Source organism: Rutilus rutilus, assembly GCF_951802725.1.
Source record: "Rutilus rutilus genome assembly, chromosome: 22".
Classification (NCBI taxonomy): Eukaryota; Metazoa; Chordata; class Actinopteri; order Cypriniformes; family Leuciscidae; genus Rutilus; species Rutilus rutilus.
Window position 1 is genome coordinate 15792615 of NC_140227.1, and position 14604 is coordinate 15807218.

At 38.4% G+C, this 14604-nt stretch overlaps 1 protein-coding gene across 1 annotated transcript; it reads left to right on the top strand.

The window, feature by feature from the left end:
• The first annotated feature begins 4716 nt into the window (after positions 1 to 4716).
• On the top strand, positions 4717 to 13336 carry kbtbd8 (kelch repeat and BTB (POZ) domain containing 8). The gene is made up of 4 exons (XM_084394666.1): positions 4717 to 4855; positions 5988 to 6195; positions 8026 to 9143; positions 10199 to 13336. The coding sequence occupies exons 1-4, from the start codon at positions 4840 to 4842 to the stop codon at positions 10660 to 10662; spliced, it is 1806 nt and encodes a 601-aa protein (XP_084250792.1). The 5' UTR covers positions 4717 to 4839; the 3' UTR covers positions 10663 to 13336.
• Positions 13337 to 14604: the final 1268 nt, after the last annotated feature.

Here is a 14604-nt window from a genome sequence, read left to right on the forward strand (position 1 = left end):
CTGTCGACTTTCATCAAAAATGCTGATCCAACAACACTTTAAACATTGAAATATCAACCTCAAACAAAATGATGGTTTGGATCAAAACTTAACATTGTATCAACCATGTTATCTTGGACCAGACCCTTACCAGATAGGCTAATCTTCATATCTTTCGATTTTTTGCAACGCAACTACATCATGTTCCTAATAAAAACATTTCATTATAGTCATGGAGAATAATCCAAGAAGGCCTGATGGTGGCTTAATCGACAAGCTCCTCTGTGCGGAGACCCCCTGTGACACATTAGCCTAGCACGCTATCCTCTTATCCTTAGCATTCCCCTGCAAACAAAATAATTGTTCGCTCATTTGAATAAGTGGCTCCCCAGCATGTATGATAACCATTGTTAAGACACACATAGCTCCAGGAAGATTGTTCTCTCTGTGAGATGAAGCCACGAGTGATGGACATGCTACTCGCAGATGCTCGCATATTCATTCCACGTATGGGGGGTAGAGAGGCACTTTTTAAACATGAGGCGGGAAGCTTGGGCAGGTATTTACTGCTGCCTCCCATCGCGCTCCTATTTGCCTCATCACGGGTGGCGAGGGAAGACGCGGGAGACTGAACGGTTTCTCTGAGCATCTGCAGATGCAATAACACGAGTCCCCGGAGGCATATAATAACCTATTACCTCCATCTCTGACTAAAACACACATTTAAACTACAATTACACCCCCTGCTTTCTCTCCCTCTTGCTTTTCATTTCATTCCCCTACAGCGTCTCCTCTGCAATTCAATGCTACAGCTTCCGCAGCTGTGTTCCCTGTACACCTCTCTCTCTCTTTCTCTCTTTTGCCTTTCCATTCTCTCTTTCATCAGCCGGTGAAAGAAGTGGGATCTCACAGCCTGAGAGGTGTTTAGTGGGCCAATTTATTACCTAGTACAATTTCTCTCAGCATATATTTCCTACTGCTCACATGCACACATATGAAGAGATTTAGACAAACAGTAAAGGGAGTTTTTTCTTTAACTTATTTCACATTGATTTCTGCACTTTTCTATCTGTTAAAGCAGAATTTGGTGAATCAGTTTCTCATAATGTACGTCATATTGGCCATTCTTTACATTACATGGTTCTCTTGACCAGGGGTTTTAAATTTTTGCCCAAATATGAGCATCCTCATCCTAAAAAATAAGCCATCCTCCATTCTAAAATTTAAGTCATCAATATTTTTGTCTTGTACAAAGGCCCAGTTACCCTTACTGTGAAATAATATGTCTTAAATATTATTTGGACACTATTTAATGGCTATTAAGTTACTTTTATTATGTTTCTTTTTATTATAATACTGTACTGTTATGCATTATTTATTAACTTATTTATTGCAATTAATTTTGAATTATCAATCTCTCATTTCATACAATTGATAGTAGTAATAAACAGTGATTGTAATAAAAAATGACCTCACATGACCTTGATTCCACTTGATTCATATGGACTATACATTTGCAATGTCTGAACATTTTGAAGCATCAAAGTCTAGGCGAAATGAACTTTCAACAGACGGAAATCTCTCAGGATTCAATACAAATATCTTCATTTGTGTTTCAAAGATGAAAGTCTTAAAGGTCTATTGTTCATTGTCAATAGTGTAGAGATGCATGAATCTCACAGCTCACACATAAGTTACATTTAAAGTAAGCACCTTTCTGATGGTCAACGTGGCAAATCCGTGTGACAAACTTGAACCCATTGCGGAATCTGCCTATTAAAATGACTGAATTTCTCCTGCGAAAATTTGCCAAACAATGGTCAATGTGATGGCACATTTATATTTTGGGTGACCTAACCCAATAACAATATGCAGCTAAAATTCCATAATAATTTCAACTCAAATCATTATTTCATGTCCATGGTGAGCATTATTTGTTAATGTAAGAAGCAGGATAATACAGTCAGCTATCAATATTGCAAAATAAACCCCTTGATGATACAAGACCTCAGTGCTCCTCGTCAGGGTCCTTATTATATCATAGCCTAACCTCAATGATGCCATGCTTAACGATGAAATGCAAAGCTAACTATAACATATTTGTTGTCACTGGTGTTGTCTGTCCCTGACAGGTGTGTATGCATATCTTTAAAAAAAATGATTGGCTACCAAAACAAATGTCTTTATTGTCAACAGCTTAAATAGAAATGCAAGAAATGTCTGAAGCAATTCCAGATAAATAAATAAAAAAATACAGCAGCTTATCAAGTAGCATTGCTATATGAGGGAATACTACAAGGTTAAAACCTTGCAGTGTGATTGTTGCTTTCCGCAGTCCTGGGTATATTCTGATTTTTGCAAGGAAACCAGCTTTTCAGGTTTGACCTGTTCGGATTTTGAATTATTAAATCCGCTTTGCTCTGATGTTAGTACAAAGTGTGCAGTCCCAGGGACATATGATGATACGGTGCGCTGATATCAGGAAATCCAGCACTATATATAAAAGTAGCAGGTTATAGGAATGTAAACATAAGCAAAAAGATATAATACAGCCACGGCAACAGAAAGCCTTTCATTTCAGACTGGCTGGATGCAATTTCATGGCCTGTTCTAGCTGCTGTGGAAAAAAGTGAAATCGATTGCCTGGATTGCATTTATACCTTATTGGACCACCTTTTTGTGCAGTGATAGTGACAAAAATGGATCTCTAGTCTGTGCTAGACTGACAGGAAGAAAAGAAAATGGTTTGAGCTGTGCCAAAACATGTGCTTTTATCCTCTGGCCTGAGATAAGGGCTCACAGAGCCAAGAATCAGAAAGTATATCTAATATATTCCAACTCCATTGTCTTATGTGAAACAAATATGAACAATGTGTATTCTTTTGAATAAATTATTCATATGCAGGAAGGCAGGAACCACTACTGAATTTGGAAAATAAATTACCTTGAAGAATTACATTGTGTGAGACATCATCCATATAAACCACAAAGGTCTGTATAATTGAAGATGAACCTTGAAACAATTCTAATGTTTCCTTGAGCTGATTGACAACAGCATGGCAATTTATCTAGAGAGAGGGAGAGATAGTTTGAAATTTATGGATTTAGTATTTATGGCATGAAATGAAAAGTCTCCCCATCTGTTTTCTAAATGCATAGATGTCTAAATGCCTAAATGATTTCTAAATGTCATAAACTCAATATTCTGGTAAAAAGACTGACTTTTCCAATGATTTAGTCCAGTAAGTAAATCTCTCACAACCTGTAAAGAATGTTTTTGGGTCACATTTCACCACAAAATAAGAAAAAAGTTATTATATAAAATTATTTTCAGTTCATTTAGATCTCATAATTGTATATGATTAAATAAATAAATGTTTGTATTTATACATTAAATACATTTTATAAAAGTTTGTATGTTGTAAATTGTTGTATTTATACAGTAATTTTATTATTCATTGATTATAATGGAGTAAAAAAAAAAAAAAGTTACAAAAAAAAGTAAAAAGTTGCAAGTAAAACACCAGAATGCATTAAAAGGGGAATTTGGATGAAAAGTGCTTATTTACTATAAAAATATTATCAGTGCTAAAAGCAGGCTGGAACTTTAAACAAATAAAAATTCTAGATTTTTCTATTGATTTTGGAATGACTCTTGAAATCACCAATATATTGTTATATTTGTCTTAATCAGAAAACTTAAACCTACGAAAGAACTGAATAAATGAGGGATGAATAGGTGAATAAAACTATGCATTTGGTTACAGGGTTCCCCAAATTGGGTTTTGTGAGGGAACTGCAAGGACGTTCATGGGTTGATTAAAATAGCAAATAAATAATTAAATCATAAAATGTAAAAAAACGAAAAAAAACTTATTATATAAAATATTATTTTATTTGTTTACCTGCATGTGACCATTAGCCAACATCAGTGAACAGTGAACAGGCAAATGTGTTATTAAATTACTTAAATTTTTTACTTAAAATCACAGGGGGTAGTAAATATTTATGTCAAAGGCTTACAAAAAAGGGTGGGACTCCCTAGGTTACACTAAAAACACATACATTTGTAGCATTATCCAAACTTGTCCCAGTCTGAAGCTACTAAGTGTGGCTCTGGCATGACAGCTACAGAAATCCATGTAGCTGAAGAATATATTACATTTTCTGTTACTCACACATAATTCTTTCAGGCTGGTCTGGAATCAGGTTCCTCCAGTACCATTGATTAGTCCTAAAATGTCTTTACTCTCAGGGAGTTTTTTCTGCCCACTGTGGCATTGTTCTTGCTCACTGGGGGTCTGGGCTTCCAATTATGTAAAGCTGCTTTGCAACAGTTACTATTGTTAATAGTACTTTACAAATAAATCTTAAGTGAAAGAAAAGAAAAGAAAAGAAAAGAAAAGAAAAGAAAAGAAAAGAAAAGAAAAGAAAAGAAAGAGGGGGAGCTGCTGGGTTGGTTTTGTTTACCAGGCTACATTTAAGCCTTAAATTGTGGAAGTTGTAGTGCTTGTAATGGCATACATGTCAATTCAATTTCAACGGGAACAGAAGACAAATGTGACGAAGAAAAGTGAGGAAGAAAGATAAGATAAAATAGATGTATCACCAGTTATTATTCAGGGCCGTAACCACCATAAACATGAGGGGCATATAAATATCAGTTACCCATAGTATAAAAACAAGCACACAGACGGTCCTAATGGAATAAACTCCCCTGATATTGCTTTAACAGACGGCCTCGAAAAAGCCTATTGGCTGTCATGGACGCTCGGGCAACGCTGATTGGCTGCTGCCTGTTTCCGGGGCTCCGTGCCATTAGTGACGTCTTCCCAGTCGCTGTGAGACAGATTGGGGAGAATGGCTGCCAGTGGAGGTTAGATCTTCTCTTCAAAATCCAAACTTATGTCCAAAAGTTTTCTAACTTGTATACGCGTAATTTATCTGTGATATTATTTTGTTTTGATGGAATGTGATAGAGTTTGACGGTTTGATCAAATATACGGCGAACTCCGGTGGTTGTTTGGATATAGGCAGAAAAGTACGGATAGGTAGCAGCTAGCGAGACTAGCTCAGCGAGAGACTGTAAACACTCGCTTAATGCTCGCTGGTTTACGATACCATTCATTCAACTACGTTAACCTTCGTTTAACTGTGCACTTTCATGACAACAATGCGTTGTCACGGTATGTTTCGTGCTATGAAACGGCTCTAGCCTGGACTTGAATGGCTCAAGACCGGACTAGCCTGATGTTGTGCTAACCGGTAAAACAGCACCTGGATTAGCACAGCTAATAAGTTAAGCATCGAAACTCGCTTACTCGTAGTAACCAAACAAATGTATTTGATCAGATTAGCAGGAGAGTATTAAATGTCTGAGCATGTCAAAAGCAATACTAGTTGTTTAGACCATATGGCTTATTTTTTTCCGGATCTAGTTGCACACACATATAAGGGCTGTGGTTGGTTAGTTGGTTTATGGGAGACTTGTTTTGTCTGTTATTTTTGTCACTATGAATAGCTCTGAAACAACATTAGCAAGTAAGCTTGGATGTCGTTGACTTTTTGCACTGAGGATGTGGGTTGAGAACATCTGTTGAATGAGCTCTTTACTAAAGTCTTTGTTTCGTCAAGTTGTTGTTCAGCAGGATTTTCATTGAAACCCAATGTTTTTGACTCCGCCTTTAGTTCTAACGAAAATCAAGGGCTAGTTAAGCGTAAAAACGCTAATTTCCCATATTACATCAGTTTAGAGGTTCGAATTAGGGCTGTAAAATTGATTAATCGTATCTAACACAAAAAGTGTGTTTACATAATATGTGTGCATATGTATTATATTTATATATAATATTTCTGTGTGTGTAAACTGTATATAAACACATTTAGACATACTGTAAGAAATTAGAATGTAAAACTGTCACTGTAAAAGAATCCTACTTGTCATTCATGTTGTTTAATGCCGCTATAAAATGTCATCATGTCAACTGTCAAACGCTTTTGTCTTGTAGACATAGGAAAGCTGTTACAAGTACAGAATGGGACTCCAGCAAGCACAAGTTACAACGGGGTAGATGCCCTACATGCCTGTAATATCCTCCAGCAGCTTAAAGCCTTGTACGACGAAGCTCAGTTGACTGACATTGTCGTGGAAGTGGACCATGGGAAGACATTTTCTTGTCACAGAAATGTCCTCGCTGCCATCAGCCCTTACTTCAGGTAGCACCTGCACAGACCCCACCTCTAAACTTTAAGCATCAACTGTTTTTGTAACATTTGTTGAGAAATTGCAAAATATAGCCTAGATTGAACTACAGACCCTTCATCCATTGCAGATATGATGTATAAAGATTTAATCATTCAGTTATTTATTATTCACGGATATGAAAGTTTTAAACTGATTGATTAGACAGTATTTTCCTATTCATTTTGGCTGATAGCAATACTTATCAGTCGGCATGAAACGTAAGTTGCGATCGTCTTTTCTCCCCCAATGTGATGTACATCTAAGTGGAACTGCTTCTCGAACAAACACTTTTGATATGTTAAAATCAACCCAAACAAACAGCCCACCCTTCATTGCACAAACCCGCAATGCATGCGAAAAATAAAGCGAAGATGATAAATGAATGAGAAGGAAGAACAAAAAATTAACATACAGTACACAAGAATATATACTGTGCAAGCAAGAGTTTGTTGTTAGTTGCCAGCAGCTCCAGACAAGCAATGACACTCAAAACTGTCCTGTTACTATAGATAACATTTCAATAACTGCATATCTTGGTTCTGTGAAACCACAAAACCAATGTTACTTGCGCATGGAGCAGAAAAAAACGCAACCTCAGCATCCGTTTTCAGGCCTTTCTGCTTGGGTTTATTAATGCAGATTGTCAATTGTTCTTACTACTTTGAGTAAAGATAAAGGATGGAGCAAGATTTGTTTTGCAAACTTTAATCAGTCATAAACTTTAGTGCTCGGCTAATGTATGCACTGTTATTGATACAGTTCTCTTATGTGCACCACAATAAATTATAAATGTACACATCGGTTTGTTGATGGATATACACTTGTTATGCTGATGGTGAGGAATTATAGTTGCAACATCTCACAATGTACCTCAAAATAAGTAGCGTATCTCTGAGAAACGTCCTGCCCAAGCCGTCCTTACGATGGAAGTCCGGGTTGAATAACTAGTTCTTCCAGTGTTTCATCATCGGACTCGCACTCAGATTGATATGGTAAAATCGACGCCATTGTTACTGTCTTTGCAGTAGGCTCTCAGAAAGGAGGGATTTAGAGAGACTGATTCATCTGACGAGTCGTTTGAGAATCATTGAAAAATGTTGTGATGTGCAATGTATATTATGAGAAAATTAAAGTGTTTTTTGACCTTTGCAAGTAAACCTACAACAGTAGGAGACAAACAAAATTAGGAACATATAAGGGCACATAATAACATAATAAGGGCACTTTAATGTCTCTTAGTAGTAGGGTTAGGTATCATTTGAATTTTAGCGATTCCAATTTTGCATATTGATTCCGATTCTTATCTTTAAAAAAATTAAAATTGGATATCATTCACATTTATTCTAAGTCTTTTTGACATTTTGTTGCAGCTGAATACCATGAACATAAATCATCAGGCTAAAGGACACTTGCACAAGGAACTTTTGCCTATGGTTTTAACAAAAATAACACTGCAAAAACAACTAGCCTAACTAATATACATGTCAAGCATTATTAAAGACAAGTAAACACTTAAATGAGAACAAATTAGCAACAATAGCACAAATTAATACAACCGAACAAAGATACAAATGAAATAAACTGAGTTTTGATATTTTCAGGTAGGTCTTGTTCTTTAATATAGTAAACTGTAATCAAATGTAAAATAACTTGCAGGAGTATTAGGCTGCTGTCACTTTAATACAGAATTCACGGATCCAATATACTGTTACACCTGCATTTTCTTTATCAACTGTTTACAATGATGCATAACTCCTGCTTTGTTGTGTTCACATTGTAATGGGGTTTTGCTTTATCTTCAGATCCATGTTCACAAGTGGCCTTACAGAGAGCAGTCAGAGGGAGGTGCGGATTGTTGGCGTGGAGTCAGAGTCCATGCATTTGGTTCTGGACTATGCTTACACCTCACGGGTCACTCTCACCGAGTCTAACGTGCAGGCCCTGTTTACCGCCGCCAGCATCTTCCAGATCCCAGCCCTCCAAGACCAATGTGCCCAGTTTATGATCAGCCGTTTAGACCCTCAGAACTGCATTGGGGTCTTCATGTTCGCAGATGCCTATGGCCACCAAGAGTTGCGTGAGCGTTCACAGGATTACATCCGCAAGAAGTTTCTGTGTGTGATGGGAGAGCAGGAGTTCCTTCATCTGACCAAAGAACAGCTGGTCAGCATTCTCAACAGTGACGATTTGAACGTGGAAAAAGAGGAGCACGTGTACGAAAGCATTGTGCACTGGTTGGAGTACGACGGTCCACGGCGGGAGGTAGATTTACCCGAGGTTTTTGCCAAATGCATCCGCTTGCCCCTGCTGGACGAGGCCTTTCTGAGTCGTATACCCCCAGCCTTCGCCCTGGCCTTGTCCAGGGATTCCTCGGATAAGGGTTGGCTCAACGGCACCAACGGCTGTCCACAGCGGCTGGGTATGACTGCATCCGAGATGGTCATCTGCTTCGATGCAGCTCACAAGCACTCAGGGAAGAAGCAGACCGTGCCTTGCCTGGACATTGCTGCCGGGAAGGTGTACAAGCTGTGCAAGCCGCCCAATGACCTCAGAGAGGTCGGCATTTTGGTCTCATCAGAGAACGACATCTTCATTGCTGGAGGCTATCGGCCGAGCAACAGCGAGGTGTGCATCGACCACCGCGCAGAGAGTGACTTCTGGCAGTACGAACATGCTGGCAACAGGTGGCTCCCACGGTCGCCCATGCTCCGGGCACGCATCGGCTGCAGGCTGGTGCACTGTTGCGGGAAACTCTACGCTCTGGGTGGTCGAGTGTACGAAGGGGACGGACGAAATGCTTTGAAATCCGTGGAGTGCTATGATACCAGAGACAACTGCTGGACGGCGGTCAGTCCCATGCCGGTGGCCATGGAGTTCCACAGCACAGTGGAGTATAAGGATCGCATCTATGTGCTGCAAGGTGAGTGGGGTTATTGCAGAGTCGCCTGAAATCAGGGTCATCAAAGTGTGCAAACACATATATCCTTGTAATTCATTGGCCTGTCATGTCTTCTAGCTCTGCTTAGATGATAAGGTCAGATGGGTTAACCTCTCTCAGCAAAATCAGCAATAACTGAGAGCATAAAAGAGCTAGAGTAGCTCTTAATCTTTAGGGATGCACCGACGTTTCAGCCCCTGAAAAAAGTGCCATTGGAAGTTATTGGTCAAAATAAAGAAATACTTATTTAGAAAGAAAAATATAAAGGGCGACTGATATTTTGCTGGAAAGAGCCGTGTTTTTAGTTGATTAGCCCGTCATGCTTCAGTCGCAATCCAGTTTTGATATTGTGATGCTTTACAATTTGATTGAATCATGTGTGGTTAAAGTAATGTTTATAGTCTATATTACACACTAAAACATGCATAAATACAAATTTACACTTTTCTTGTTTTAAAAAATATTGGTAGCACTATTTTAGTGTCCTTGTGACAAATGTCACATACTGTCGTGTACTTTTTTCAGTTAAGTAGTTTCTTTTTAACACTGTACAATAGATTTGTCAAAAAGTGGCGACTTCGGTACCAAGTCGGTTCTGAAATTTAAAAAAAAGTGCTGTTGAGCGGACTCGTCAACACCTTTGATTGCCCATTGTACTCACGCGCTCATCGGACATGTCTGATTGGCTACAGTGATCAGCGCTTCAAAAACATGGAGACGGGAGCAGAAAGCTTGTGCTTTCAAACGCTCCCGTTTTTTAAAACACTTTCAAACACTTCCGTGTGCTCTGAAACGCTCCAGTGCGTTGATCATTGTAGCCAATCACAGACATATCCGATGAGCACGTGAACACAATGGCCAATCAGAGGTGTTTACGATTCCGCCCAAAGCGCCACAATTCAAAAATGTCAGTTCCGACTTGCTACCGAACTCTACTATACAATATAAAATACTAATTTGTGATGTTATTTACATATTTAGCAGTATTGGCAACCAGTTTGGATATTGATCATTCTTTTATTACGACTCTTTCTCAGGAGAGTACTTCTTCTGTTTTGACCCTCGCAAAGACTACTGGGGGCATTTACCGTCCATGAACGTTCCCCGTGCTCAAGGCTTGGCCGCCCTGCATAAAAACTGCATCTACTACATAGCAGGCATCTGCAGGAACCACCAGCGCACCTTCACCGTTGAGGTGTACGACATCGAGCAGAACACCTGGTGCCGTAAAAGAGACCTCCCCTTCGAGCAGGCGACCAGCCCCTACATCAAAGTGCTTCTGCTTCAGGGCCGATTGAATCTGTTCGTTCGAGCCACGCAAGTCATGGTAGAAGAACACGTGTTCCGCACCAGCCGCAAGAACTCTCTCTACCAGTACGACGATGAAGCCGACCATTGGACAAAGGTTTACGAGACGCCGGACCGCCTCTGGGACCTCGGCCGACATTTTGAGTGTGTGGTAGCCAAACTATACCCTCAGTGTCTTCAAAAAGTGCTGTGAGTGGCGAGAAGGGGGGAGATCATGACACAACGGGCTGTTTGAGACAGCTGATCAATATTTTCGGAGGAGGGGGATGGTGGTACTGCTCAATACATGGTGCTGTCTGTGTCCCCAACACCAGAACTGCAGGGGAAGTCTTAAAGCGTTAAAGGTTTCAATCAATAAACTTGAGGGTGCTTTTCGAAAAAAAAAAGAAAAAAAAAATCAACAACAGTGTTTTACGTTTGACTATTGTGCACAAAGCACCCTCACAATTGCTTGTTTTACAGTTAGAAGAGTGAATCATAAGTGCAATTATCTTTTTTTTTCACAGATGTTCAGTCATCTGTTCCATTGTTTCTTCAAAGTTTTTGTTGCTGTCTGGCTTGGGTTGTTGGCATGCATTGTTGGCGTACATGAGCAGTTGATGTCCTTGAGGACAAGCAGTATGTCAACAGCTGAGTAAAAAAATAGAATAATAGGTGAAAAAAATAAATATTTATAGCTATAAATATTCATACGGGTATGATGAGCGATTTTGCTCACTGTTAGTGTGAATACTGTTTTTTTTTTTTTTTTTTTTTATTGTCTTTTCTTTCAGTTTTTCAGATGTATAAGTTGACCCATGCCACCTACAAAGAGACTTTCTGTGGTTTGCTTAAGAACTTAAGAGAAGTTTGATTAATAATGGATGTTATTTTGTTTGCCAAGATGTGGTTGTATTTTTATTTTTTATCTTAATTTTTCTTTAAGTCAACCCATGTTCTGCAACATCACAACAGTTTTTAATTTTCATTTGGACTCTACCGTTGAGCCCAGCTCCCACGTCGAAATCTATATCTTTGCAATTTCACATCACCAGCCAGATCTTTAGTGAGGTTACAAGATTATTCTCAGTCTCCATATTGGAGAAAAAAAAAAAAAAAAAAGGATACCAGCATTGTGTTGCTGAAATCAAAAGTGGGCAATTTGTTGACAGCCAATCAAACAACAAGAACAGCTCAGATCAGGAGAGAACATCGAGCGGGTTGGAGAAGAGATGGCCAAAATGTGGATGCTTACATTCCACTGTCATTTATCGAGTCCTTGTATCTGAAACCTACAGGTGCAGTTTGAATATAAATGCCTCCAAAATGCCAAAACGTGTTCAAGGAGTCCTAGCCTGCACCCCATGGCAGCAATAACAGGTGTTCTGTCATTGTTTCTCAGATAAAGTGCATTAGAAACTTAAGCAATGAATAATTCCAGGAAAAATGGCCTTTGTTGGTTAACGTTCAGTGAGATGTGTTGCTATCCAGGGATGTTACAGTGCCTGTTCATATGAAAAGCCCAGGCATCATTTAATGGTGTGAGCAAAGCCTATATGAAGTCTTACAGTACACTTTGCTTTTGACTTTAGAAAAGGTCTGTTTTGCAAATGAATCCAGTCCTCCTATATATATATATATATAGCATTCATGTACTCACACATGCCCTGTAAATGAACACTTTCTTTTATTTCTTTCCATCCCCTTATCTTCCAGTCACAAACTATGGAGAAGAAAATAATCGTTTTTGGTGCTGCTTTTTTGACAATCTTGTACAGAATATACAGTGATTTTACAGCCATTTGTCGTTGCTTGACGCTTCCAAAAGTTGTCAGTCTTCTAAGTTATTGTCTCTGGACATCTGTTTGTTTTTTTCCGGCCTCATGTTTATTTCGTCATGCAGGTTCCTGATTTTGCACTACATTATTTCCTCCCTTGAAAGCGTCTCAGAATATAGAGCTCTCTGTTTTCAGACACGGAGACCGAGGACGTTGGTAAGCGGCGTCTTTAAATAGGACAGCTGATGCGCTCTCGTGCCGGGCTCTTTGGGGCCTGCGAGGCCGAGCCTCATCTGGGGTTTTGGTGAAGGGAGAGGGATGAGAAATGACATTGGCTTTGGTGCAGTTGGCCGCACGTTTCACATACGCTCAGTAGCACGGGAACCAGAAATGGACACTTCTCAGGATTATTGTTGATACACAGTACTGTATTTAAATGGTTTGTTGTATGTGTAATATACTGTACCATATGTTTGCTGTACTTGCACAGTTTTTGTAAACAGGATTTTTTTGTCCTTTATTTCTAACTTGAAAAGTAGATTTTTTTTTTGGTTTGTCTGTTTTTCCTCTTTTCTGATGGGTGTGGTTTGCTTTTTTTTTTTAAATATTTTAATATTTACTCTCTTAGGTTTGTTAGAGTTTATGATTTTGCTCTGTTAAATTGTGAATCACAAAACACAGGACATTAACACAAGCATTTTTTTTTTTTTTTTCAGAGTGTGTTCTTTTGTTTGTTTGTGATTGCGCCAGTCTTAAAGAACACAAAGCATTACAGAAAATAAGTTATGGCAGTGCTACTTTCCAAAACACCAGTCTGTCAGATGTTAAATAAAAGCTTTGAAAGAATTATAAATTATTCTTTTGTGTAGTTGGCTGCTGCAGGTGTGAATGCTCTACAGCCACTTCTTTGTTTTTTTTCTCAGCTTGCGGTTAATTTATCCACAGAAGTTAAAACAGTGTTTTATTTTCCTTTTGCATCTGCTTTGCATTTGATTTTTTATGTCTTTGGTTTGCTTGTATGTATGGTGTGAGTTTAGTAAACATTCATTGATCTCTACTGTGAAATTCACCTTGCACATAATTTGAAAAATAAAACAATAAAAAAGTAAATGGTGTTATGATTTTATGAGTGACTAATTGGTATAGGAGGTTGACGACTTCCATAAAGTAATTTTTTTAATCAATTTTTTTTTAAACTGGGCATATCAATTAACATTTTTTCCTTTTTCTTTAATCACAGGACAAAATTGGGTAATGAGCTGCCTACAATTTTCTGTTATTTTACAGATTTCTTTGAGGAAAGCAAGAAACTGAAATTCATTTATTTCTCATCTCGAACTTCTTGAACTGTTTTAGAAAGCACAGTTTGCATTATGATAATATATGAAATACTGTATATGATGTTACAAACAGGTTCTTAATTATGGCCCCGCTTGCATGTCCTGGCTGATAAACAGCCTAATTTTTTTGGTTACCAAAGTCATCGTTGTGTTGTTTTGGCAAACATAGGTGCAATATTATATTAAATGTTTTGTTCATATTTAGAAAGAAGATGAATGTATAGACAGAGAGGACATTTTTACTATCTATATTTGTAGTGATCTGTGTTTGTTTAATATAAAATCACAAAAGGAAGAAAATACAAACCCAACCACAGATTTCATTCAATGTTCTTTTCAGTTCTTTGCACCTATCACGGCTCCTCTCTCTATGAAGTGGTTATGTCTCATAAATCATCTTGAGCGTGTACCATTATATCTATCCTGACTTGAGTTTCTGCTTTTATCTATCTTGGCTTCACTAATGAATGTTCAAAATCCTTGACCATCTACTTTAAAGAGTTTCAGATGGCCGTGCTTGTCCTCCCTCATGCTTCCTGTTTTTTTTTTTTTTTTTTTATGTGAGGGTTTGCTCTATTCAATTATTCAATGGAAACCTATTTATAATCAAACTGGGATGAGAACTGAATATTAATTTGCTCCAAAATTGATTTTCAAAATTGAAAATTAACTTGCCATCTAAAAGATTTTTGCTCTCAAATTTGGGCAAATCTTAAAGATTCTGGCAGTACTTGTTGTTTAGCATTCGGTTTAAAGAGGAACTATTATGCTTTTTTACATTTTCAACTTTCTTTAAGTTTGTAATGTTGCTGATTGACCATGATAAAGGTCTGCAAATTTACAAAGCAAGTCCAGATAGCATTCATATCCGGGCCTCATCTGGGCCAACTATGGCACATATGGCTCAGTTCTGGCAATGGCAAAGGTCATATGGGCCGTATCTGGCCCACACACATCAAGCCAGTTTAAGTGCGAGTTGTGTCTTGCTGTGTGTGGCCCATGTGAACTTTGCCGCTGCCAGAACTGAGCCATATGTTC

Excerpts from the sequence above, each read along its gene's own strand:
- kbtbd8 (XM_084394666.1), top strand. Across the intron at positions 6,196-8,025 it reads GCCATCAGCCCTTACTTCAG|ATCCATGTTCACAAGTGGCC; the intron begins GTAGCACCTGCA and ends CTTTATCTTCAG. Across the intron at positions 9,144-10,198 it reads TCGCATCTATGTGCTGCAAG|GAGAGTACTTCTTCTGTTTT; the intron begins GTGAGTGGGGTT and ends ACTCTTTCTCAG.